The sequence below is a fragment of the Cenococcum geophilum genome, assembly GCF_001692895.1.
Source record: "Cenococcum geophilum 1.58 unplaced genomic scaffold K441scaffold_42, whole genome shotgun sequence".
Taxonomy (NCBI): Eukaryota; Fungi; Ascomycota; class Dothideomycetes; order Gloniales; family Gloniaceae; genus Cenococcum; species Cenococcum geophilum.
The window spans coordinates 1,382,119-1,404,634 of record NW_027137600.1 but is presented as its reverse complement, the minus strand read 5'-3'; the positions used below and the strand labels follow the sequence as shown (position 1 = coordinate 1,404,634).

Here is a 22,516-nt window from a genome sequence, read left to right as displayed (position 1 = left end):
TCTTTCTAAAATAATTAAAAGTCCGCGGCCGGCTAACCTTCTAGGGGGCTTCCTCTGCCTATATAGAGCTCTCTTACGTAACTATCTCCTTTAGCTTCCTTTTCTTAGCTCATTATAAGGCCTCCTTAGTAGTAATCTCGTACTATAATTATAATTACTATCTGCTTATAGGTGCCTTATAGGTGCCTACGTAGTATATTAGCGTATAGGCCCTAATTACTACAGCCTTCTTTTACTATATCCGCTTAATACTATACGCCCTATTCTATACCTTATGGTCTACTTTATAGTTAATACACTTTTTAGGTAGGTCTCCTGTATATTTACTAGTATTATATTACCTAGCGCAGCATCTATATCTAGCTTCTTTCCTATAACTCTTAGCTATATAGTTAAAGCCTTAGCATTTAAAGTACTGCGTTACTAGAAATGTTATCTTATGCCTTATAACTAGGTAGTAATCTCCTCCTAAAAAGAGGCCCTAATTAAATAGCGCATTTACTAACTCTTTTAACTGTATACCCATAATAAGTAACAATTTAACCTTTTATCCTATTTGGACTCTTTCTAGCCTTTTTTATATTAGCCTTTCTATTATAAGCCCCACTATAGTATAGTTCTGCTTTATTATATCTTCTATTATCTACTTAGCCTCTAGGCCTTAGATAGTAAGGCTTATAGGTACTACGTAGACCTTTACTAGTACTAGCGGAATAGCTAGTATAGTAGAGCGTCTAAGGACCTTCGTCTACTCTATTTCTTATAGTAACCTATCTTTTACGTCTTTATCCGTAATATACGCCTTAACATTACCGCTTTATAACTTCTTTATAGCCTATATTCTATAGGTGTCTAGGGGTCCTACGGCCTAGAGTTTATATACTAGGGCTTAGCTATTCTACTTTAAGGTTTCCTTATAATTAGCGGCGTCGCCTATATAGATTATAATCTTATATATATCTATAGGTTTATAGGCAACTTATCTTATAGCTTAGGGCATTATAGGTATAGTAGTAGCGACGTGTATGTATAATAGCAGGCCTATAGATATTAGTCCGCTCTTTATAGCCATCGTTATAGCTTTCCTAAGGGCGCTAATATCTGTCTAGATTGCCTTTATATCCTGGGTATATTACTCCTAGGTTCCTTAGGTTTAGATAAGCTTTGCTAACATAGTAAAGGCTATCTAAAGGGTTGTAATCGCGATAGTAAGGAAGGAGAGTATGGTAGAGCGCTCCTCGTCTACATTAAGAGATCGTTTCTGTAGTGCCTGCTAGGTTTATTCTGCGGTTTGTATAGTCTATAGAACGCGTTCTTAAAAGGCGCGCTATTTAATTGGGGTGGTTAGGGTAGTTAGGGTTAGGGGTTTGTTTATTTATTATGATCCGGTTTTAGGGGCTATATATTAGAAAATACCACATATACCTCCACTAACGCCGAATTAGGGTGTGTGGTTTTGATAGGAAGGGTTTCTGCAGTCCTCTGGAGCTCGTGGGAGCTCTGTAGGGCTTGTTTCGCAGGTTTCTTTGGCGGGCGATTGCATTATGTCTGTGTTGGATTTATCTTATAAAATTTTAATAATTACTTTTTCTAACTAATGTTTATAATCTATTAAATTTTTAGATTTTTTTCTTTGGTCGTTGTTAAGATATTTTATTGTGAATTTTATAGATTTTGGTGAGGAATTGGTTTAGGTAACTCGCTTGTGTCGGTAATTCACTTGTGGAATACGTCATTAAATAGGCGGACTTTGCCAAGCCGTTGGACGCTGCCATGCTAAGGAATACTGATCTTCTTTTCAACAAACACACCTTCCCTCTATATCCCACCAGCCTTCTTTTCAACAAACACAACACCTTCCTCCTATACCCCACCAACATGTCTGACTCCTCCTCATCCGCATCTGACAGCTCCTCGTCCGTATCTGATGACAGCTCCTCCTTGTCCGTATCTGATGACAGCTGCTCCAATCAGGTGAAGCAGACCCCCATAACAAGGCAGAGTAATCGCAAGAACACCGAGAATAACCAAAAGCTCTCGGCCCTGGAACTTTTCATCCAGATTAGTCGCACTATCGCAGCAGCCACGGAGCATCAGCTCTTGACTTACGAAGGCGTTGACTCAGAAACTGGTTCCGAAGTTGCGTATTCTCTAGATGAAGACAGAAGAGTAGAGGTGGTAGGGCATAGGTAAACTTCTACTGTAGTTCTCAAAGACTTCCTACTAATATTCCTCGATAGGGTTGGCTACAATTCGTACACCCAGACTCTACACATCAACATTATGCCAAATTTCATCCATGATTGCCATCAGCCATGGCTAAGTGAGGAAAAAGTGAGAATGATTCTTTCTGGGTTTATCACTGCCGCCGAATCTCGACTCCTAGAGATTTATTCTGGAACTAGTAAGTATTACCATCTTCTATTAAGCTTTATCTCCACTAACTTAGGATGGATAGCTATTACGAACTTTGGACCACCCTATATTAGTTCATCTAAGCAACCGGATCAGGCCATTATTCCACAAAACGAAGATATTCCAACTGTTGTAGTTGAGGCTGGATGGACAGAGTCTGTTCCGAAACTTCATCAGGATACAAGTTTGTGGCTTAAGGGCGGAGCAGGCTTTGTTCAAGTAGTTTTACTTATTAAGTGGACTAAAATAACAGGTAAACGGGTAAAGGCATTTATTGAAGTTTATGATCTGGATCCAACTGGAAATAAGAGACTGCTACAAACTGAGGTAATTATTTAACAGTCTAACATCTTTCAGGTCTAAATATAAAAGTTAATAGCTGACGGAATTAGACTATTCTCCCAACACCGATTACTACTACAGCTCAAGTCATTACCATTACCCGAGGGCAGCTATTCGGGTCCGCAATACCCGCTGGTAGAAATCCAGCCGATACCTTTGACCTCTCGGTCGATGATCTTCGGACAATCGCTGTTAGACGTATACGGAAGGCGGGATTATTCCCGGCATAGATGATGTTGCATGTTAGCTGCTATAGAGTTTGGTTGTGGATTCATGGGGTGGACTCTACATAGTCATTCTGTTAGTATACACCTTGCAAGGTATTCCTCATGAATCAATGAAATAGCCTTTTGACAAATCATCCCTCTTTTCCATCATGCAAAAATTTGCGTGAAAAAAAAAACCATGAAGATATCGTAAGTTATGTTCGAGGACGTCTGACAGACAACAATGCCAAGGTCAACGAGATAAGAGATATGATCATAGAAAGAGCATCAGGTATCTTTCAATGGGCTCGTCTTGTCGTCAACCGAGTCAAAGAGCTGCTCCTCGAAGGGAAGGCGGTGAAGAAGGTTAAAGAAGAAATCCAGCAGATCCCCTCAGATTTGCATAAACTCTATCGGGGACTCCTGGAGCGCATAAGCCAACAAGAAAGGCCGGAGGTATTAGACCTTATTTATTGGGTGCTCTTCGCCCTTCGACCTCTCTCCTTAGATGAATTACGCTTTGCCATAGCTATTCAACCGGATTTACCATACAAGTCCCTTCGGCAATACCAAGATGAAGGGATTCTCACAGATAGTAATGAGGAAATGGAGAGAATGGTGAAGTCTCTCTCTCGCGGCTTGGCAGAAATCCGAGTACAGAAAGGTACACGAGTTGTCCAGTTCATTCACCAATCCGTCAATGACTTCCTCCTAGAAGACGGTACCGAGATCCTTCTTGATAGCAACTGGGAATCTGTTGATATGGCTATAGGCTGGGCACATTATCAACTGTCCAGGTCATGCATCCGCTATATTGATATGCACGAGATACGTCAAGAAAGCGAGGACTGGGAAGAAAGCGAAGACTGGGAGGAAGGAGAAGAGAGGAAAAGGAAGGAAATGGCAAAATTCCCTTTCCTGAAATACGCTATAATATCTTGGGCACTACACGCAGAACGAGCCCATGGCAACGGAATTTCCCAAGAAGATCTATTAGATTACCTTTACTGGCCTTCGGACGACCTTGTACAACAATGGGCGAAGACATATATCAGGCTTGATTACTACTCAAGGAATTGCCCGCCTACGGAAACAACCGTTCTCCACATCATATCGACATATGGCCTATTAGGTCCTTTATCAGCTGTTTTGGTTAGTATAGACGACGGCAACGTTCAGGTCAAGGCCGACTCAAAGGACAGTAGGGGGTGGACGCCGCTATCGTGGGCGGCAGGGNGCGGGCANGAGGCNGTNGNAAAGCTGCTGGTCGAGCGGGGCGACGTCGAGGCCGACTCAAANGACAACTACTACGGGCAGACGCCGCTATCGTGGGCGGCAGGGAGCGGGCATGAGGCCGTGGTAAAGCTGCTGGTCGAGCGGGGCGACGTCGCGGCCGACTCAAAGGACGACAACGGGCAGACGCCGCTATCGCGGGCGGCAGGGAACGGGCATGAGGCCGTGGTAAAGCTGCTGGTCGAGCGGGGCGACGTCGCGGCCGACTCAAAGGACGACAACGGGCAGACGCCGCTATCGCGGGCGGCAGGGAACAGGCATGAAGCCGTGGTAAAGCTGCTGGTCGAGCGGGGCGACGTCGCGGCCGACTCAAAGGACGACAACGGGCAGACGCCGCTATCGCGGGCGGCAGGGAACAGGCATGAAGCCGTGGTAAAGCTGCTGGTCGAGCGGGGCGACGTCGCGGCCGACTCAAAGGACGACAGCGGGCGGACGCCGCTATCGTAGGTGGCAGGGAGCGGGCACGAGGCAGTAGTAAAGCTGCTGGTCGAGCGGGGCGACGTCGAGGCTAACTCAAAGGACGACAGCGGGCAGACGCCGCTATCGTACGCAGCAGAGGACGGACACGAGGCCGTGGTAAAGCTCTTACAAACTTGGAACAAAATTTCTTCTACCCAATCCAGATTTTAAGTATCTGTCCAACTTCCTCCCCGCCTACCACCTGCACTCATCTATCTATTAATCCTTTAACCCGCCAGCGTCCATCTGGTACATGGTCCATGCGGAACACCAGAATCAAAACTGCCTACATAGATTTGATCAATGCATTACCATCAACCATGCCTTTTAGTCGTACTTCTAATGATGCAGATCTTGTTCAGCTGACTTAATATAACGTTCAACCGAATCGGGTTGCTAAAAACTCACCACCAGAGCCGTGGTCGCTGCCTGATTTTGCACCTTTTTAGAGGCCAAAGACGCATTTTGGGTGTAAAATATGTCAGATTCCGTTCCGCAGAAAGGACGAGTGTTGGCTACCTCATATTAAGCGACTCAACTCTAAGGAATAAGCGATATCCCTTCCACTCCTACTGTTATCGATAACAATAGGACGAAATACACCAGCGGAAGGGATAGATTGTTTTATATGATATTTAGTGGATCACCAGTCTCATATTCCTGAGCACGACAATTTGATCCTATTGATCTGATTGGCTAAATCCTTATCGATAACAGTTGGACGCAACTCGGCGGGTTAAAGGGATGGTGAGGTGTCGGAATTGGCTTAGATTCGGAAATTTCTAATGGAGTGATAATGTAAATAAGGATGATAGATGGTGTATAAACTGCTGAGAATTACCGGTTTTTGAAACGATAAAATATTTCAAAGCGCAGGAGCGCGGTGTGAGCTAAAACTAGCTTGTGTCTTTCAAGAGGCTTAAAAGTGGGGGAGGATATGAAGAAATGTCTCACCCGCACAATGCGAAGTGCTTTTTTGATGATCAGGAGGCTGGGAGGCAATTCGTTCAGTCCTTTGTATGTCTGAGTTTCATTTGCCACCTTCAGCATTTACCATGCGGCAGTATCTACGATACCGATGATGTGACAGAGTTCTCGGGTTACTTGCAGCCAAGGAGTGTTTTGCCTGTGAAAAACTTCTGTGACAAAGTAGCCAAAACAAAACAATTAGATTCTTGAATGCTTCCACCACAAAGTTAGATAGGAAGAATAGTTTTATTTTCAAATAGCCTTAAATAATAGGATGAATTAGAAGGGACAATTCAATGGCATGGCGGTAGAGGTCTGAGACGGTGCACGTTGCTTTGTTTGTTGGCTGGTTGGGAATTTGGCGGCGCCCGGAATCCGCCGGGGCCTTTTTAGCCAAAGCCAAGCGTTTCGCTTCATCACTTCAGGGCCTCCCATCCGTCTCTTTGATTTTCTTCACTGCTCTCTAGCAAAACTACACCCACAGTAATTTACCGTAAGACCTCCACGATGCCACCCCCGATTTCTTAGACGTATCTAAAACCTCAGACACAAAGGCTATCCCCATTCCAAGTGCTCTCAAGATGGCTGTCCCCGCCTTCTCCGACATCGCGAAGCCCTCCAACGACGTACGTGCACGAAGCATTGGATGCCATCTCCAATCTATAATTACGGTCCATTGATTAACGATCATCCCGGCAGCTTATCAACAAGGACTTTTACCACACCGCAGCGGGTATGTTGACTCAATTGAACTGCTTTTCCGATCAGATTTCTAACTCGTTTAGCTGCGCTGGAGGTTAAGCTGAAAGCTCCTAACGGTGTTGCTTTCACCGCGAAAGGGACTTCATCGCACGATGGACCCGTCTCTGGATCTGTAAGACTCTGTCCAAAGGCCATTACTTTTCTTATGTGCGATGAACCGCTGACTTGTCTTTTTCCTCGCAGATCGAAGCTAAGAAGGCGATTAAGAACGGTATATACGTCTTTCCTCTGAGGTTCCTAATACCAGTTCATTTCACGAAAGGATTTATGATACATCTATTCCACTCCTTACAGCCGCCCGGATGGGTGGCATCTAGCATAACATGTCGACTGATTCGCAATGGCGCAGGCATCAGCATCACCCAGTCATGGAACACGGCCAACCTTCTAAATACCAAGGTCGAGCTTGACAACACCTTCACTCAGGGCTTGAAGGCTGAGGTCCTTAGCAACTTCAACCCTGCCTCGGGTAACAAGGGACAGAAAGTGAACTTGTACTTCAAGCAGCCAATGTTCCATACCCGCGCGTTCTTTGACTACCAGCCCAGCGGCAAGCTGAATGCTATCTGTGACGGTGTGCTCGGTCACGAGGGTTTCGTGGTTGGTGGTGAGGTCGGATATGATGTGCAGAAGGCTGCCGTCACTCGATACTCCGCTGCCCTTGGTTATACCACTCCCGTCTACAGCGCCGCCGTCACTGCGACAAACAGCTTGAGTATCTTCACCGCTTCGTACTACCATAAGGTTAACCCCAGTGTTGAGGCCGGTGCCAAGGCTACTTGGGACTCCAAGAGCGGTTCCACTGTTGGCATTGAGCTTGCCAGCAAGTACAAACTAGACACGCTTTCCTTCGCCAAGGTTCGTCCTTAACTATTTTTTTTAATTCCTGAGCATGGTTTAAGCAGTAGCGATGTATTAACTTTGCAATTAAAGGCCAAGATTAACGACCGTGGTATCGCCTCGTTGGCCTACAACACCAAGATTAATTCTGGTCTTACCTTCGGCATCGGTGGCTCCTTCGACACCCAGAAGCTAAACGAGGCTGGCCACAAGTTCGGCACCAGCTTTACGTTCGAGGGTTAAGCAAACTATACACTGTACAATGTAAACGGGCTACATAGACTTGGGGATGGAAGGAGGGAGCAGTTTTATTTCAATAGCGCCTCCATAGCGAGTCTGGATTTGGGGATATTCACCTGTGTGATGCTTCGAGCTGAGCGCTTGTGTGCGTTTTGGCATGTATAACATTTGGCTCAATGCATCCGTCTCACAACTCCAATATTGGCAATTGATGTCCCTAAGGTGGTGCAAATCCTAGTCTGAGCTACGGGTATTACTATCATACTCCAGTAGACTCCTAGCGACCTGCGCTTTATGCTTTCCCTAATCCATCCAAATCCATATATACAATGCCTCGATCTTCATTCAACTCTTACCAAGTCCATTAAGGCTTTTCGCCTCCACCTCCTTCCCTTCCCTTCTTCCTCTTCCCGTCGTCCTTCTCAAAAAGATTCCTACTCACTATAATCAACACAACTGCCCCTCCAACCAATATAAAATTAAACAACAAACTCCCTCCACTCCTGGCCAAGTCTTCCGCAAAATGCGCACCCTCTCTCTGCGTCTTCCGCTTCTGAAAATGCTGCGCCACGCTGTCGTGCGTGCGCTTATGGCCCTGGCGATCAAAATGCGGCACGTCGTTATCGAACCCGCGCTCCTGATACGGCGCCTGGCCCGGCCCAAATCCACCTGCCGCCCCAGCCCCCGTGTTGTCTGCAGAGCCTGCTGAATCGGATGCCTCCCCGTGGGCGTGCGATGCGCCAGCTGCCCGCTTCGCTCTCTGCGCGCCGTAGCCCCCGCTCTTGAAGAAGCTCGGCGGCGGGCCGCGGAACTGGGCGCGTCGTCTGCTGAGGCCGCTGGGTGGCCGCGAGCCTGCGTAGCTGGTGGTGTGGCTGCTGTGGGAGCCGGGCGGGTGGCGGTGGGAGGGGTGGAGCTGGGCGTGGAGGTCGCTGTCGTAGGAGGCCTTTTTCTGGGGCGAGGACAGGATGTGGTATGCTTCGCTGATTTGGACGAAGCGGGTTGAGGCGGTGGGGTCGGAGGGGTTTTTGTCCGGGTGGTGGAGTTTGGAGAGAGTGAAGAATTGGCTGGTTAGTGTTAACGTGGTTTGTATGCGGGGTCGGCGAGACGAAGGATGGGTGAGAGTTGGGGTTGTTCAGGGCAGTTGGAGGGGAATTTACCGCTTTATATCCGCCGGCGATGCATTGGGTTGGAGCTCTAGTATCTCGTAGTGGTTCGGTATAGTATCAGCATTGCGAATTATGGAGGAGTGGAACGAGGTGCATAGAGGCGGCAGACGGAGGCATAATGGCTGCTGTATGCGCTGCAATCGCGGCAGAGGAGATGGGTGGAGTGGCATTCCTCATTCCGTCGTATTGAAGGTGGTGTTGTTTGCAGGAGTGATGTGGTCGTGTGAATATAGATGAAGAGGCTCTTTCGAAACGTCATTTGCCCGTCCGGGGAGGTTTAGGCGAGCGAAGGCATTCCGCGGTTTTGCAGCGGCGTTCGGATTTGCTGGGGTTTAGAAAAAGGCTGAGGGCGCTTGCACGCTCACCTCTCCTTTCATACAACCCTATTTTCCTGGCTGTACAGTATGACTGCGGCAGCGACAGACGGTATTGCGAATCTCAAGTGTATGTTTTATATACTAGATTTACTATGAAAATTCCCTAATTTTATTGCAGTGGAGGAATCCAACGGCAAGGTTCCAAACGGCGTTGCTCCAAAGAACGGTGACGTAGGTCACGACGAGTCTGACGATGAGAAAGAGGACGGTGATGGAGCGCCAGAAGTTAGTGCTAATGGAGGTTCGTTGCATTCTTATTTTCTCTTAAGATTGTATTTCTGACTTGAGTAGCGGCCAAAAAGAAGAAGAGAAAGCCAAGAAAGAAGAAGAAGGCTGGCACAGCAGGTGCTAAAGTCCAGACTTCCCCACCACGTGTTCTAATTTCCCAACTGTTCCCGAACGGGGAGTACCCTGAAGGCGAGATCTGCGAATACAGGAACGAAAATTCTTACCGAACCACGAGCGAAGAGAAGCGCCACTTAGACCGCATGAACAATGACTTTCTCACAGAGTACCGACAGGGTGCAGAGGTGCACCGTCAAGTGCGGCAGTGGGCGCAGAAGAATATCAAGCCGGGCCAGACATTGACGGAGATTGCTGAAGGGATTGAAGACAGTGTTCGTGCCCTCACAGGACATCAAGGCCTTGAGGAGGGTGATGCTATTAAGGGCGGTATGGGGTTCCCAACTGGTCTCAGCATCAATCACTGTGCGGCACACTACACTCCAAATGCTGGAAATAAAATGATCCTCCAAAAGGAGGACGTTATGAAGGTGGACTTCGGAGTCCATATTAATGGAAGGATTGTGGACAGCGCATTTACCATGACCTTTGACCCGGTCTATGATAACTTGCTTGCTGCTGTCAAAGAGGCGACAAACACTGGAATTAGGGTATGCCCGCAAAATTCCCCTCTTTTCTTTTATGACTAACCATACCGTAGGAAGCAGGGATCGATGTTCGAATGTGCGACATTGGTGCCGCTATCCAGGAAGTCATGGAGAGTTATGAGGTAGAACTCAACGGTCAAATGCTTCCCGTAAAGTGTATTCGGAATTTGAACGGCCACAGCATTGGCCAGTATAACATCCACGGCGGCAAAACCGTACCAATCGTCAAAGGTGGCGATCAAACGAAAATGGAAGAGGGCGAGACTTTTGCTATCGAGACTTTTGGTAGTACTGGTAAGGGATATGTCCGTGATGATGTAAGTTTCCAGATTCGTGGTATATTCAAACCCTAGCTTATTGTTTTTGCAGATGGAAACATCCCACTATGCGAAGCGTGAAGATGCACCTAAAGTCGCATTACGAGTGTCTTCGGCGAAGACCCTCCTCAATTCTATCACAAAGAACTTCGGCACTCTGCCGTTCTGCAGGCGATACTTAGATCGTCTTGGACATGACAAGTATCTACTTGGAGTAAGTCCTTATTGCCTCCACTCTTCACAGCGGGGTAGTGTTGACAGAATGTAGTTGAACAACCTCGTCTCTGCCGGTATCGTGGAGGGATATCCTCCTCTCTGCGATATCAAGGGCTCTTACACTGCCCAGTTTGAACATGTAAGTTTTCCAAAGGCTCGTTCGCTAATCCCCAAACTGATCTTTCCAGACTTTCCTTCTCCGTCCAACGGTAAAGGAGGTTATTAGTCGGGGAGATGACTACTAGTGCGGTGTTACATAGCATAGAAAATCTTGAAAAGTTATGAGTTCATGAAATTTTGCAGTGAACGTGATAATGGGCTTCTAAAGTGATTCCGATCTCCGTTTGACATGCTGGACTTATACCCACGGACTTGACAAAGCTGTTCGAGCGAACCATTAAATCAAAGTGTGGCTGTGCAAGAGCTTGAGTTGTGGCTTCTCTCGCTTGCAGTTGATCGAATCGTCGGGCGACTCTCACCCCACGCCGCGAATCCCCGTCCCTGACCATAGAGCGGTCGCCTCTCGAAACTTATGGGAACCTAAACTACATTTTGGCTTGTCTTTCACCATTTTGACCTCTGGTTTTTATCCACGATGCGTTCTTCTGTCGCTACTGCTACTGTTCGACCAAAAAAGCCCTCCGGAAAGCTCTCAGCCACCACCAATGGGGGAACGAAGCCAGCCCCTACTCCCACCGCCGAGACTGACTACGACCGTTTCTTTTGGACATACACTGAGGAACCGCACCGAACAAGGCGGCAGGCCATAATAAAAGCCCACCCAGAGGTATTTCAGCCGTCAAATACCCCAAAAGGTAGATCAGACATTAACAACTGTTACAGGTTACCAAATTATGCGGACCTGAACCTCTCACCAAATACCTCGTCGTTGCTGTTGTAGCCCTTCAAATTTTTTGTGCATGTTTGCTTCGAAATACCCCAGTCTTCTCATGGCCCTTCTTCCTCACAGCATACATAATTGGAGCCACGGCAAACCAGAACCTTTTCCTTGCCATCCACGAAATATCCCATAACCTGGCATTCAGGTCACCATTGGCAAACCGAGTCTTTGCTGTCTTCGCCAATCTACCAATTGGCATTCCGTATAGTGCTTCTTTTAGAGTATGGAAAATTGGATGGTGCTGAGAAGAAAGCATTACTGACAAACTCATCCAGCCATATCACCTCACCCACCACAAATCGCTTGGCGTTGATGGCCTCGACACCGACCTCCCTACACCTCTTGAGGCCATCTTTCTCGACTCTGTTTTGGGAAAGGCCTTCTTTTGTACCTTCCAAATCCTCTTCTACGCCCTCCGTCCTATGATGGTGCACAAACTCCCTTTGACGAAAATACACTTCTTCAACATTGTATCACAAGTTTTTTTCGACTTCGTATTGGTTAAGCTTGCTGGTAGCCATGCTCTGGCATACCTGGTCATGAGCTCCTTCCTAGCAGGCTCTCTGCACCCCTGCGCAGGTCACTTCATCGCCGAACACTACGTCTTCGAAAAGCAACCCATCGCCGCTAAAGACTCTAAGACTATGGTGCCTGTTCCAGAGACATTCTCATACTATGGACCACTTAACTTTCTCACGTATAATGTGGGATTGCACAATGAGCATCACGACTTTCCTGCCGTTCCCTGGACCAAACTTCCCATACTTAGCCGCATTGCTCACGAGTTCTACGCCGATTTGCCACATCACAAGAGCTGGGTGTATGTTATATGGCAGTTCATCTGGGACAAGGATGTGGGATTGTGGTGTCGCGTGAAGCGAGCTGAGGGTGGGAGAAAAGTCGGTGGGAATTCGTGGAAGGAGGAGGAATTGGGAGCAAATGAGACGAAAGGTGCACCCATTCCTGGTGTCAGATAAGCTAAGCTTATGATTTATCGTTAATAGAAATTCGATTCTGGTGTTAATATTGTATGTCTAAGTGTGCTTTTTTTTACTAACTTGTGACTTAGAAATCAAATGGTTGTGATTGCTATCTTCCGAACCCGTTTATCGCTTTTCGTAGATAAATTGCCTTGAATATTCTCTTTTCTCTTTTAATAGCCGAATTGACCTAATAGCAAACTTAATACGGCTTAGTGACGCCTCAAAGAGACGTTTAGAAACTCGAGGCAGCAGAAAATATCCAGCTTACAGCAGTTTCTATATATGCGTTATCCTTGCCTCCGAAATCGAGACACAGTCAAGTACATGTGCCGTCAAAGTGCCCATGACTCAACCCTTACCTATGCAGGACCGACCCAAACTTATTCCGGATTGGAATCAAATCTATACCTCTATGAAACCTATGTAAATTTATCAGGCCAATGAGCCGCATAAGTGCTTAACCAAACTAGTTGCCGTCCTACATAATCTACATGGAGTATTTAGGGCAGCTAAGTGTTTCTTTCCAACATTCGGGCCTATATTTTCCTTGGAGTAGTAGGTGAATGTCTCCCGAGTGCGATATTTTCAGCAAAGAAAAAACTCCGTATTGTGGCTGTGGTCCTCTATCTCTTATGGTTGCGCGATGACTTATCCAGCCACTACATGTATTCCTGTAAATTCAATTTCCTCAGCTCCGCGAGCTAATTACGCGTATATTATTACAAGTGTTACAGAGACACCCGAGCTTCTTTTTCAGGTATGGGCATGACTGCTGTGCCGCACACCTGCAGCAAGCGTGCCGCAACTTCACCCGCAATCATCCGTTACTCCTGGCGCGTGATTGATGCGAATACTAGTTCCCTATCTTAAATATCGCATTACACTCATTACCTACTTCGTCTTCAAACTTCATTATTGTTATTGATGATATAGTCTCATTTCTCTTCTAAAAATCTACCGATTTCCAGCCGTGAGGACTTCGGAAGCTATGGTGGGACAGGTAGGTACCTCAGTGATCCCGAGCAAAAGCGAAGGGAACCTAATCATATCATCTAGTCTGCGTCATTCGCTGGTGACGGCCAAACCAACATCTACAGTGATAGCCAGTCCACTCGCCAAATGCCAGCTCAAGCCTACACAAGAGCGGAATCCCAACCGCACCGGTCGGTATCTCCTGTAAACCCGTCGGGAGCACACACCCCATCAGCATCCTCTAATGAATCAAGCCGACCTACCACAGGAAGAGAATCCACATACTCTCTACGTAGCCAGATTAATTCTCCAAATGAGATACCGACTACTCGAAGTTCTACTGTTAGCGTTATCGCTGATGGTATGAAAAACATGGCCTTCGGTCCAGAACCTTCGCAGAGCACTCCTCCCCCTTCAACACCACACCTCCATCCAGAGTCCCCGAATCCGAATAGAACCAGCCCAGGTGCCACCGGCCGCCCACGATCCAGATCCCGACGTCGATCAGGTTCACATGTTGACGAATCCCCTCACAACGTGGTAGACGAATTACCTCCACAGGAGCGGTTCCATGAGCCTGTATTTCAGCAATCATTTTCCAGTGCAAAACACCTGATGGCTAATTTAGTTGGCGTTCTCGCAAGTTCTTCGTTACATAACGAGCCAGATTCTGCCATGCAAAGGCTGTATCAACAGGCTATTGACCTGAGTCGTTTCCAATATCCTTCTACCCGTACTATGGGCCTTGTGGGAGACTCGGGAGTTGGTAAGTAATTTTCGGTGGGCATTTAGGATGAAACTATAGCTCATAGCTATCAGGCAAAAGTAGTCTCATAAACTCGTTGCTAGACATTGAAGGGCTTGCCCGAGCGGTTAGTAGACTGTCTTTATTCTCTTTGGCTAGTTTTCGCTAATTCAATCATGAAAAACAGAGTAACAGCGGCGCTGCATGCACATGCGTTGTGACTGAGTATCACTACCATGATCGTGATAGTTTTGCTATTGAGCCGGAGTATTTCGCCGTGAATGAAGTTAGGGATCAACTTACGGAGCTTCTGCAGTCCTACCGATTGTATCATAGCTTGGCAAATGATACATCGTCCGAAGGAATAGAACAACGGAAAGCCCTAGAGAATAAGGCCGAGCGTGCTCAGGATACTTTCCGAGCTGCCTTTCGGGACTACTCTACACAGAACGAACAATTCCTCCTCGATTGGCCTGAAGAAACCGTACTTGAGACCTTGTTAACATGGGCCAGAGAGTCCTGTCCACAGCTAAGAGAAGCCAATGACAGCGTCCAGAGGAAGGAGGTCGTGGCTAGCGCTGAACAATGCTCGAGGCAGTTGATGGAGCTGGCATCCAAGCCTATCTCTTCGAACGAGCCATCGCTTTGGCCGTTCATTCGAAAGGTCAAGTTCGTTTTCCCAGTAGACCACCGATAGAGGTCCCATCACATCTAGCTGACGAACACAGGATTTATTTGAAGGCACACATTCTGAGCAAGGGTCTTATCCTTGTCGACCTTCCAGGTGAGTGGAATACTTTATATAGAGTATCACTTTGGTTTCAGGTTATTTTGTTAATGATTCCAGGCCTTCGCGATCTCAACACAGCTCGCTTGAAGATTACCGAGAGATACGTGTTGAATTGTGATGAGATATTTGCAGTCTGCTACATTGGTCGAGCTACTACTGATGCCGGTGTCAAGGGGGTGTTTGAGCTCGCCAAAAGGGCTAAATTGCCGAATATTGGAATTATTTGTACAAAGTCTGATGTAAGGACCAAACTGCTGCAGTGATTTTCAGGCATTGGAATCTCGCAAAACTATCCGTACCCATATAATTAACATCTCATGTAGGACATTAGAGCGAAGGAAGCTGAGAAAGATTGGTGTGGGGAAGCTGCAGCAACTGTCAAAAGAATATCTACAGATATTGCGAATGATGAGCAAGAACTAGAAAAAATTAAGGCCGATATCCAAGATTTCATGCTTGCTGTTGATGCTGGCGAGGAAATGGGTGATGAAGACAACCAATATTTCACGAGACTTAACATTTCGCGAGGGAAAACAGAGTGAGCCTCTAACTGACTGATGGAATACTGACGCTAATGGCTTCTGATCTTTCTAGGAAACAGTTACAAAAGCATCAGTTCGAGTAAGTATTGTAACGGCGATCCCCGTAAACCATATCTAACGCGTGACTTAGACTGAAAAGTCACCTTATTAATACCCGTAATCAAATGGTCACAGAGTCCCTCCGGCGAACTTACCAAGACCAGACAACCAGTAGCGTATTAAAGATTTTCTGCGTCAGTAATACTGAATACTGGGAACTTCGACGGAAGCCGAAAGAGGAGGCTTTACCTATCCTTCGCCTAAGTGGCGTCCTTGACGTCCGGAAAAACTGCCTTTCCATTATCGCAGAAAGCCAATTATGTGCTGCAACGGAGTACATGAAAAATACCGTCCCAGCGTTATTGGGATCCATCGAACTCTGGGTACAATCTGGCTCAGGAAGCGCGAGCGCTGAAAGAAAGCGAGATATTCGCAATGTCCTAGATAGAATGCGAAGTGAATTAGATGGAGTAAGTCCTTGGAAGATTTAGGCGCGCTTGTTGACTAATTTTAAGTTTCTAAAAGTTGAAACCACCAGCATTCCAAATTAACGCAATGGCGCGATCAATGGAATGCCGTTTCAGAGAACAGATATTCGATATCATGGGTTGGTACCATTTCATAGAGAGGATCTGCCGAGCTGATAATTGGTAGGAGGACGCAAGCCTCAATGGAGCCTTGCTGCAGAGAACGCATGCTTGCAATGGCTGGGGGTAAGTTCTACAGAGAATAGTAAGAGCGTCAGTAAAGGCTAACGAGAGCGACTACAGTGGCATCAGAGTATTTATCATTCATGTTTCTCACATTGAACAGACTCTAATTTTTCTATAGAGAGCTTCGCAGCATTCTGTCGGAATTACGGAGATTATGAAACTCGCAGAGTCGGACGCCATTGTTGGAACGATGAGGCTATGAAAGTAATGGTCATATATATGAACACGCCGTGGCAAACCTTTTGCCAGAATATTAGGACAGATCAGGCCGAAAGTTCTCATTTGATCGAAGATACTTTCAATCGGACTATAGCTTTGTGTACGTGATCATCTCAGCCACACTGTCAAATACTGGCCGCTGACTATAATTAGCTAATACTACTAATATTCAAAGTTTTCCATTAGAGACTTTAACTTCCAACCTAAGAGTTAGACAGAACCTACTTTATTCCTCTGTAGAGCAGCTACGTGTGGAGCTTGAAAAGGGCTTATTGTGAGTGCAAAGTACATTTCAGCTTCCATGAATATTAACATGGAGCAGATCCCTCAGAACAGCTGCGTTTTCGGGTATTCGCACTTCAATCATAGCCCAGCTCATGGAGGACTCATACCGAGCTGCTAGTCAGGAGAGTGGTTCGTTCAAACTTCTACGCCCATACCAAGGTCCTACATACTTATGTATTACAAACAGGCGATGGGTGTGATAAAAGATGTAAGGCCATCATACGAAGAGGCTTCAGCGATGAAATACTCTTCGAAATACTCCGAATAGAGCTCAGGAAGAAATTCTCTACACTAGCCTATGACCATGAGAGCAAGTTACGAGAAGCGATTAGGGCCAATCTTGCTCTTGTCCAGAATGACATAGATACCCTGAGGAATGAAAACGTAGCATTGGAGAGCGAGAGAAACCCCGAGTTTCGCAGGCGCGTGGAGAACGAGGTGGCGAGGATCAGGAGGGAGATGGTGAGTATCCATAGAATTGTTAGTGATACTAGACAGCCCACTGCAGCGCATGAAATGGCAGCGTGAATTTGAAGGACTCAGATGATATTCGGGCTTAGGGCTGAGATCTGGGTATGGCTTCTGAGTAGGGGTTTGGGCATTTTCCTTCTCCGAACATTCGATTAGTGTAACGAGTTATGTAGCCAATACTTCTTCCTTTTTAAAGTGCATGATATATCGCTTAGTGAAATTGATCTACCAGAGCAGGGAAAAACATGGCATTATCAGATAATGATAGTGCATAAGTGGGCTAATGCTTGGACGACCAAGCATGGACATAATCGCCTTCGCACGATCGTGTGAGCGCTTAACTACATAGGTGGCATTTTCCTCAAGATTAATTGCTATACGTTAATCAAGGGTCGTGACCTTGGGATGGTTGGCGTTTCGGGTAAAATTGCCTTATATTGCCGCTTATACTGCACCAGATAGTGCGATGTTCCCCCGCTATGTATTTGCAATATTCTTTCTATGCTAAGTATTAAACGCGCGAGACGTCAGAACGTGGCCCTACTAATATCATATATCTGGCTAAGGAATGTCACAAGTCAAGATCTGTTTAGGTAATAGGTCTCATTTGAGAATGCTAATACCTGTTATGACGAGTGCCATGCTTAAGTTTATCTTTCGCCGCAGATGGCAAGGCCTTGTCGCTCTTGTCTCGTTGATAATATTTTTCTCACTGCTTTCCAACCTGCGATCACGGCTTTATAGTATACCTTCCATAAGACCATCTAGCGATAATGTTGAAACATGTGATGCCTTTCCTGCTCAAGTTTTCCAAAAGAAGCGTATCCAGGTCCTTCTAAAAAACGGTATTGGAATCCCCACAAAAATCCGCACTCACTTTGCGACTGTAGTCCTGCGTGCCGCCGAACAAATTTATTAATCTTTTCCGACAACTCCGACTGGATCGGGAGCCACGAGGTTATTGACGTCCTTGTGGATTTACCATAGATATACAGGACGAATAATCCGGACTTCTTCATTTATGAGGCTCAAAAAGCAGAGGCGAAACGTAAACGTGCAGGTTTTCTTGGCTCTAAGGGTGGATCTTATGTCTCTAAAGGTTGGGATGGCTAGAAGCTGGATCGATTCAGATTCCTCCCAATGATGGAAAGGGCGGTTGAGCTGCGTCCAAATGCAGCATGGTATGTGATCCTAGAAACGGATACATACGTCTTCTGGGAAAATCTATTCGAATTGCTCTCGGACGATAGGTTCTACCCCCTTTATGAGCCTCTCTATCTTGACGCGACTGTGTATGAAACACATGGAAGGCGGTACGCGCAAAGTGGGTCTGGGTTTCTACTCTCGCGTGCAGCAACGGAGATGCTCGTTGCTCGTCGCACAGGAGCTGGCGGGGAGTTTGTGGAACCATCCGTGCTGTAAGATGATCCAAATATGCTGGGACTCATCAATACCCTCAAAGGGCACCTCCAACGTCGCCCTTCTAAGCCAAGGAAACTACGCTAAGGATGGTGAGCATATCCAATACAACTTCGGCCTGGTGCTGCTTCTCCTAACACCAGGCGTTTACCGGCGAGTGGGACTGTTTCGCGAGCAGGTCATCATCGAAAATGCACAAGTATCCATGTTCAGCTTCTGTCGTCAAGCTTAAGCAATTGCAATCATGTAGCAGTTTAGCTAGTATCAATTTGCGTACCACGACATCCTACTCGGGGATGGTCCTCACTTCTTCAAACGCTGCCTCGTATGTAAATATCTTTAGCCCTTGCGATATTGGTAATGTAAAGGGGAGCATCCTAATGAATTGTCTTTGTGAACTCTAGTGGTTTCTTTTACCTGGGGGATTTCCAAGTGCCCTGGTAATCAGTACAGAAGGATAGTGAACGCGTTTATCCCAAGCCCATGCCAACTGATGTGTGCACGGTTATAGGAACCTAGTCCATCCAGGTCGTTTCCGGGACTTGCTCCAGGTTTCTCCAGGTTTTTTGCAAAAGAATTGAGGCCTTCATGGAAATTGGATACTTTATCTGTCCTAGATTTGGTTTAGGTATAGGCTTTCATAGTATTGAAACGCACTGAGGAAGACGACTAGGAAGAATAGGTCATTATAGGGTAGATTAAAGAGGGTGACAGGCGTATAACAGTGACTTCCGAGCTTAAATATTTAGTCGTGGGGTTAACAATATACATCACGTATATCTCTAGCGTTGGAAAAGTATACATAGCATGAAAGCACTTACGCTACTCGCTGCCACCATTAAATCTGCATGGGCGATGCGAAAGGACTTCGTAGTATCAATGCTTAGCCTAGACATCAGTGGTGCCTACGACAATGTACCCCACGAGCGTCTCCTGCATATCCTTAGGGCAAAGGGCTTCCCAGAATGGATTATACAATTTGTCCAAGGGTTTACAGGCCAGAAAGAAACATCACTGGTCTTCAGCGGATACCAAAGCCCCCCCATCGCAGTTGCAACAGGAATACCACAAGGATTACCCCTCTCGCCTATACTCTTCCTTTTCTTTGTAAGCAACCTGCTTAACTCCTTTAAGGAAGGGGCGACCCAGGGGATAGGCTTTATTGACGACATAAACCTAATTATATACGGGCTAATAGCCGCAGAGAATTACAGAACACTAGAGAAAGCCTATAACACTTATATAGAATGGGTAAAACGTTATAGAGTCCAATTCTTACTAGAGAAATACCAGCTAATCCATTTTATAAGAAAACGCAACTAATCTACAGATCTCTAGCATACAATTCATATCTAAGGCTTTAGGGGTTAACTAGTTTAGGGCCTAAGGGTATTAGGAGTATGGGTAGATAGCAAGCTCTAGTAGAGCGCATATGCGGCGTAAGCGGCCCGTAAAGGCTAAGTATAGTTTATCGCTTTATCCAGGATTGTTAACTTTATATGGGGTCTATACTTCTAGAGGTCACGCCTACTATATATAGCAGTTGTCTGGCTAACTATAATATATAAATCCAGTATTTAGGCCATTAGAGAAACTAAGAAGGGCCCCCCTAAATTACTCCTTAAACCACTTTAAAAGGTCTAGACTGCCTGCCTCTAGAGTATTATAGGCGGGTATAAGCGAACAGCTATAGTACTGCTTAAGAAGGAATCCAATATTCCCCCCCTATAGTTATATATTAAAGCCGCTATAATATAAAGGATGTAAAATAAACGTAACTCTAATATTATAAAGTATATTAAGACACGCTTAAGTAAACTATGGAGGGACCTTAGGGTGCCCTATAGGAGAACAAACCAATAACTCTAAAGTAGGGAAGAGATATTAGAGAAACAGGTAAAGAAAGCAGAAGAAGAATGGTGCCGCTTTAGGGCCCAGGCCTATATAGAGGAGGAAGGGAGACGCGCAAAAGGTTAGTAAAGACAATAGTAAGATAGAGAAAGGAGCTAAAATAGAACACGTAAGAATGCTAGGAAACTATCTACCGTAATATAATACTAGTTGGATTAACGCTGGAGAGGTAAATAGGAGTTAAAGGTATAGAGGCTAACTTAGGTAAGATAAACCTAAGCTATAGCATAGTTAACGCTATAGGGGGTAAATACCTAAGGGCTTTAAGAAGGCCTAATAAAGGCAAAAAATATAATAGTAACACTCTTAAGAACAGGAATAATAGGACTAAAAGATTAGCTTTACTGGGTAAGTATTCTAGTAAGTAGCCTAAGATACGAATATGGCTGGCTAAGACAGATACCAAAACACGTAATACTACTATACCCCCTACGCACTAATTAAGAAATAATGCTCTTAGTAGCTGGCATAGAGAACTATAATATACTGCTCTTAATATAAAAAGGCCTTAAGGCGGTTACCCAGTGGCTTATTAGTTAAAATGTGCTAAATTAGTTCTGGGTTGCAAGGGAAATGGTAATAAAAGGTAAGGGGGCGAGTAGTAGGTGCCCCCTAGTAACTCTACAGTAGTAGAGTAATAGTTTATAATACTAGCGCGTCCGTAGGCTTATTACGGCAGCAGTGGTTCCCAAGAAGGTTAAATAGTAAGGTAGTAGAGCACCATAGGCGACTTGTAGGCGCTAAGCAGGCGAGTCCCAAAAGGCGGGGAGATGGATTACGGGGTTTTCTTATTTTTCTTAAATAGAGTTTTCTCCCCACATGTAAATAAGGAGTAGTCCGCGTGGGCCCAATAGGGATCCGAATCGGACGTTAAGCAATGAATTATTATTACATAGCATGAAATTAAGTTTCGGCGGCGGAATTCGTGGGTCTGCAAGACGTTAGAAGGCCATATTCAGAAACCATGAGTCCATTCAAGGCCCACCTTAGATTGCCCGCTCTGAAGATAAATATATATACAAAGTATACAAAGGTCTCACATTTCACATGCTCTATTTTCTCTATTTTATGGATGCATGGGTATACCTCCTAGCGCATCCTGTCCATTTTCCGTCGCCGGTATAGCTTCTTGAACCTCATCAAGTGCTTCGTCCATCTCATCCTCGTCCAACTCTGATACTGACTGCTCGACAGGGCCCGAGTACAGCTGTGCTCTCGCCTGCTTGCTCTCTTCAATCTGTTTTGCAGCCCATGCTTTCCAATTCTCGTACGCCCCATCTTCAAGCCCCATGCCGACTTCAAGAGCACCCTTGCCGAAATATGCGCCGGTGTAGAGGGCTTCTTCCTTGGCAATTCGACGCTCAACGTCTTCTAAATGGCGGTAATGGTAAAATTCGCGGCGTGCTTGGTCGTAGGCGGCTTCTTTTGTGAGATTAGAGTGCTCTATTAGGTACATTTGGCGCTGAACGACGCTGTAAATACCAGTTAGTACCCATCCATATAAATTCGTTTACATCTACTCAAAGAGCAATCTCATGTCCTTAAAAATTGGTGAAAAAGCAAAGCGAAGGTCGTACCTCTCCCCGTCTAGCTTCTTCCCTGGCTGCACTATCCGGCTCCAGTCCCACTTCTCTCCATCTTTCCCGTCATTCTCTAATATCACCCTCGGCCGCGCCAATTCCCACGGGTGGTCACCAAAGAATTCACTCCGTAGCTTATCCTCCGGATATACTATGGGCATAGGCTGGAACATGCGACTGGGTTTCTTATGACCTTTTACGCGGGGCGCCCGCATGACCGGTCGAGTAAGGGTTTGTGCCGGAGGGGTATCGCTGACTGCATGGTACCATGGGGGCATAACGCTGATCTTATGGTTATCGAAAAGTCGTTTGGTAGCCTCGCGGACACGGAGAGGGGTGAAATCGTAGCGGCCCATGATGGGCGGGAGCAGGAAGGTTGTAGGCTTTAGGAGCCGGTGAAGGTTATCCGAGGAGATCTAAGGCAAATGAGATATAAATGTTAGGTTCAGTGACA

The 22,516-nt window shown here is 46.0% G+C and overlaps 8 protein-coding genes across 8 annotated transcripts; 5 read left to right on the top strand and 3 right to left on the bottom strand.

The window, feature by feature from the left end:
• The first annotated feature begins 1,806 nt into the window (after positions 1 to 1,806).
• K441DRAFT_616927 (uncharacterized protein) lies at positions 1,807 to 3,130 on the top strand. Its single transcript, XM_067645770.1, has 4 exons — positions 1,807 to 2,189; positions 2,241 to 2,404; positions 2,459 to 2,742; positions 2,808 to 3,130. The coding sequence occupies exons 1-4, from the start codon at positions 1,879 to 1,881 to the stop codon at positions 2,985 to 2,987; spliced, it is 939 nt and encodes a 312-aa protein (XP_067500585.1). The 5' UTR covers positions 1,807 to 1,878; the 3' UTR covers positions 2,988 to 3,130.
• A 103-nt stretch (positions 3,131 to 3,233) lies between these two features.
• On the top strand, positions 3,234 to 3,834 carry K441DRAFT_698752 (uncharacterized protein; the record flags this gene model as incomplete). Its single annotated transcript, XM_067653094.1, has 2 exons — positions 3,234 to 3,627; positions 3,679 to 3,834. Coding segments are annotated over 2 exons (549 nt in total), but the record flags the coding sequence as incomplete, so codon positions are not given.
• A 547-nt stretch (positions 3,835 to 4,381) lies between these two features.
• On the bottom strand, positions 4,382 to 4,846 carry K441DRAFT_489380 (uncharacterized protein; the record flags this gene model as incomplete). The annotated part of the gene is made up of 1 exon (XM_067641966.1): positions 4,382 to 4,846. A coding segment is annotated over one exon (465 nt), but the record flags the coding sequence as incomplete, so codon positions are not given.
• Positions 4,847 to 6,104: 1,258 nt separating this feature from the next.
• K441DRAFT_228266 (uncharacterized protein) lies at positions 6,105 to 7,789 on the top strand. Its single transcript, XM_067640632.1, has 7 exons — positions 6,105 to 6,177; positions 6,231 to 6,310; positions 6,384 to 6,417; positions 6,470 to 6,558; positions 6,630 to 6,657; positions 6,796 to 7,304; positions 7,380 to 7,789. The coding sequence occupies exons 2-7, from the start codon at positions 6,266 to 6,268 to the stop codon at positions 7,527 to 7,529; spliced, it is 855 nt and encodes a 284-aa protein (XP_067500582.1). The 5' UTR covers positions 6,105 to 6,177; positions 6,231 to 6,265; the 3' UTR covers positions 7,530 to 7,789.
• On the bottom strand, positions 7,713 to 8,915 carry K441DRAFT_698750 (DnaJ-domain-containing protein). Its single transcript, XM_067653093.1, has 2 exons — positions 8,684 to 8,915; positions 7,713 to 8,590 (listed from the first exon to the last, which is right to left on the bottom strand). The coding sequence occupies exons 1-2, from the start codon at positions 8,860 to 8,862 to the stop codon at positions 7,891 to 7,893; spliced, it is 879 nt and encodes a 292-aa protein (XP_067500581.1). The 5' UTR covers positions 8,863 to 8,915; the 3' UTR covers positions 7,713 to 7,890.
• Positions 8,916 to 9,096: 181 nt separating this feature from the next.
• K441DRAFT_689137 (methionine aminopeptidase) lies at positions 9,097 to 12,370 on the top strand (the record flags this gene model as incomplete). The annotated part of the gene is made up of 9 exons (XM_067652269.1): positions 9,097 to 9,136; positions 9,188 to 9,310; positions 9,361 to 9,962; positions 10,013 to 10,276; positions 10,329 to 10,490; positions 10,545 to 10,631; positions 11,130 to 11,279; positions 11,336 to 11,614; positions 11,669 to 12,370. 9 exons carry the CDS (start codon positions 9,097 to 9,099, stop codon positions 12,368 to 12,370), a joined length of 2,409 nt encoding a protein of 802 aa, XP_067500580.1.
• An 858-nt stretch (positions 12,371 to 13,228) lies between these two features.
• Positions 13,229 to 17,266, top strand: K441DRAFT_642252 (uncharacterized protein). The gene is made up of 16 exons (XM_067646682.1): positions 13,229 to 13,380; positions 13,433 to 14,114; positions 14,168 to 14,220; positions 14,281 to 14,762; positions 14,822 to 14,877; positions 14,941 to 15,122; positions 15,207 to 15,421; positions 15,478 to 15,504; positions 15,556 to 15,934; positions 15,990 to 16,071; positions 16,119 to 16,177; positions 16,235 to 16,244; positions 16,296 to 16,496; positions 16,550 to 16,670; positions 16,719 to 16,810; positions 16,869 to 17,266. The coding sequence occupies exons 2-16, from the start codon at positions 13,496 to 13,498 to the stop codon at positions 17,207 to 17,209; spliced, it is 2,919 nt and encodes a 972-aa protein (XP_067500579.1). The 5' UTR covers positions 13,229 to 13,380; positions 13,433 to 13,495; the 3' UTR covers positions 17,210 to 17,266.
• A 4,282-nt stretch (positions 17,267 to 21,548) lies between these two features.
• K441DRAFT_679938 (mitochondrial ribosomal protein) lies at positions 21,549 to 22,418 on the bottom strand (the record flags this gene model as incomplete). The annotated part of the gene is made up of 2 exons (XM_067651322.1): positions 21,549 to 21,954; positions 22,060 to 22,418. The coding sequence occupies 2 exons, from the start codon at positions 22,416 to 22,418 to the stop codon at positions 21,549 to 21,551; spliced, it is 765 nt and encodes a 254-aa protein (XP_067500578.1).
• Positions 22,419 to 22,516: the final 98 nt, after the last annotated feature.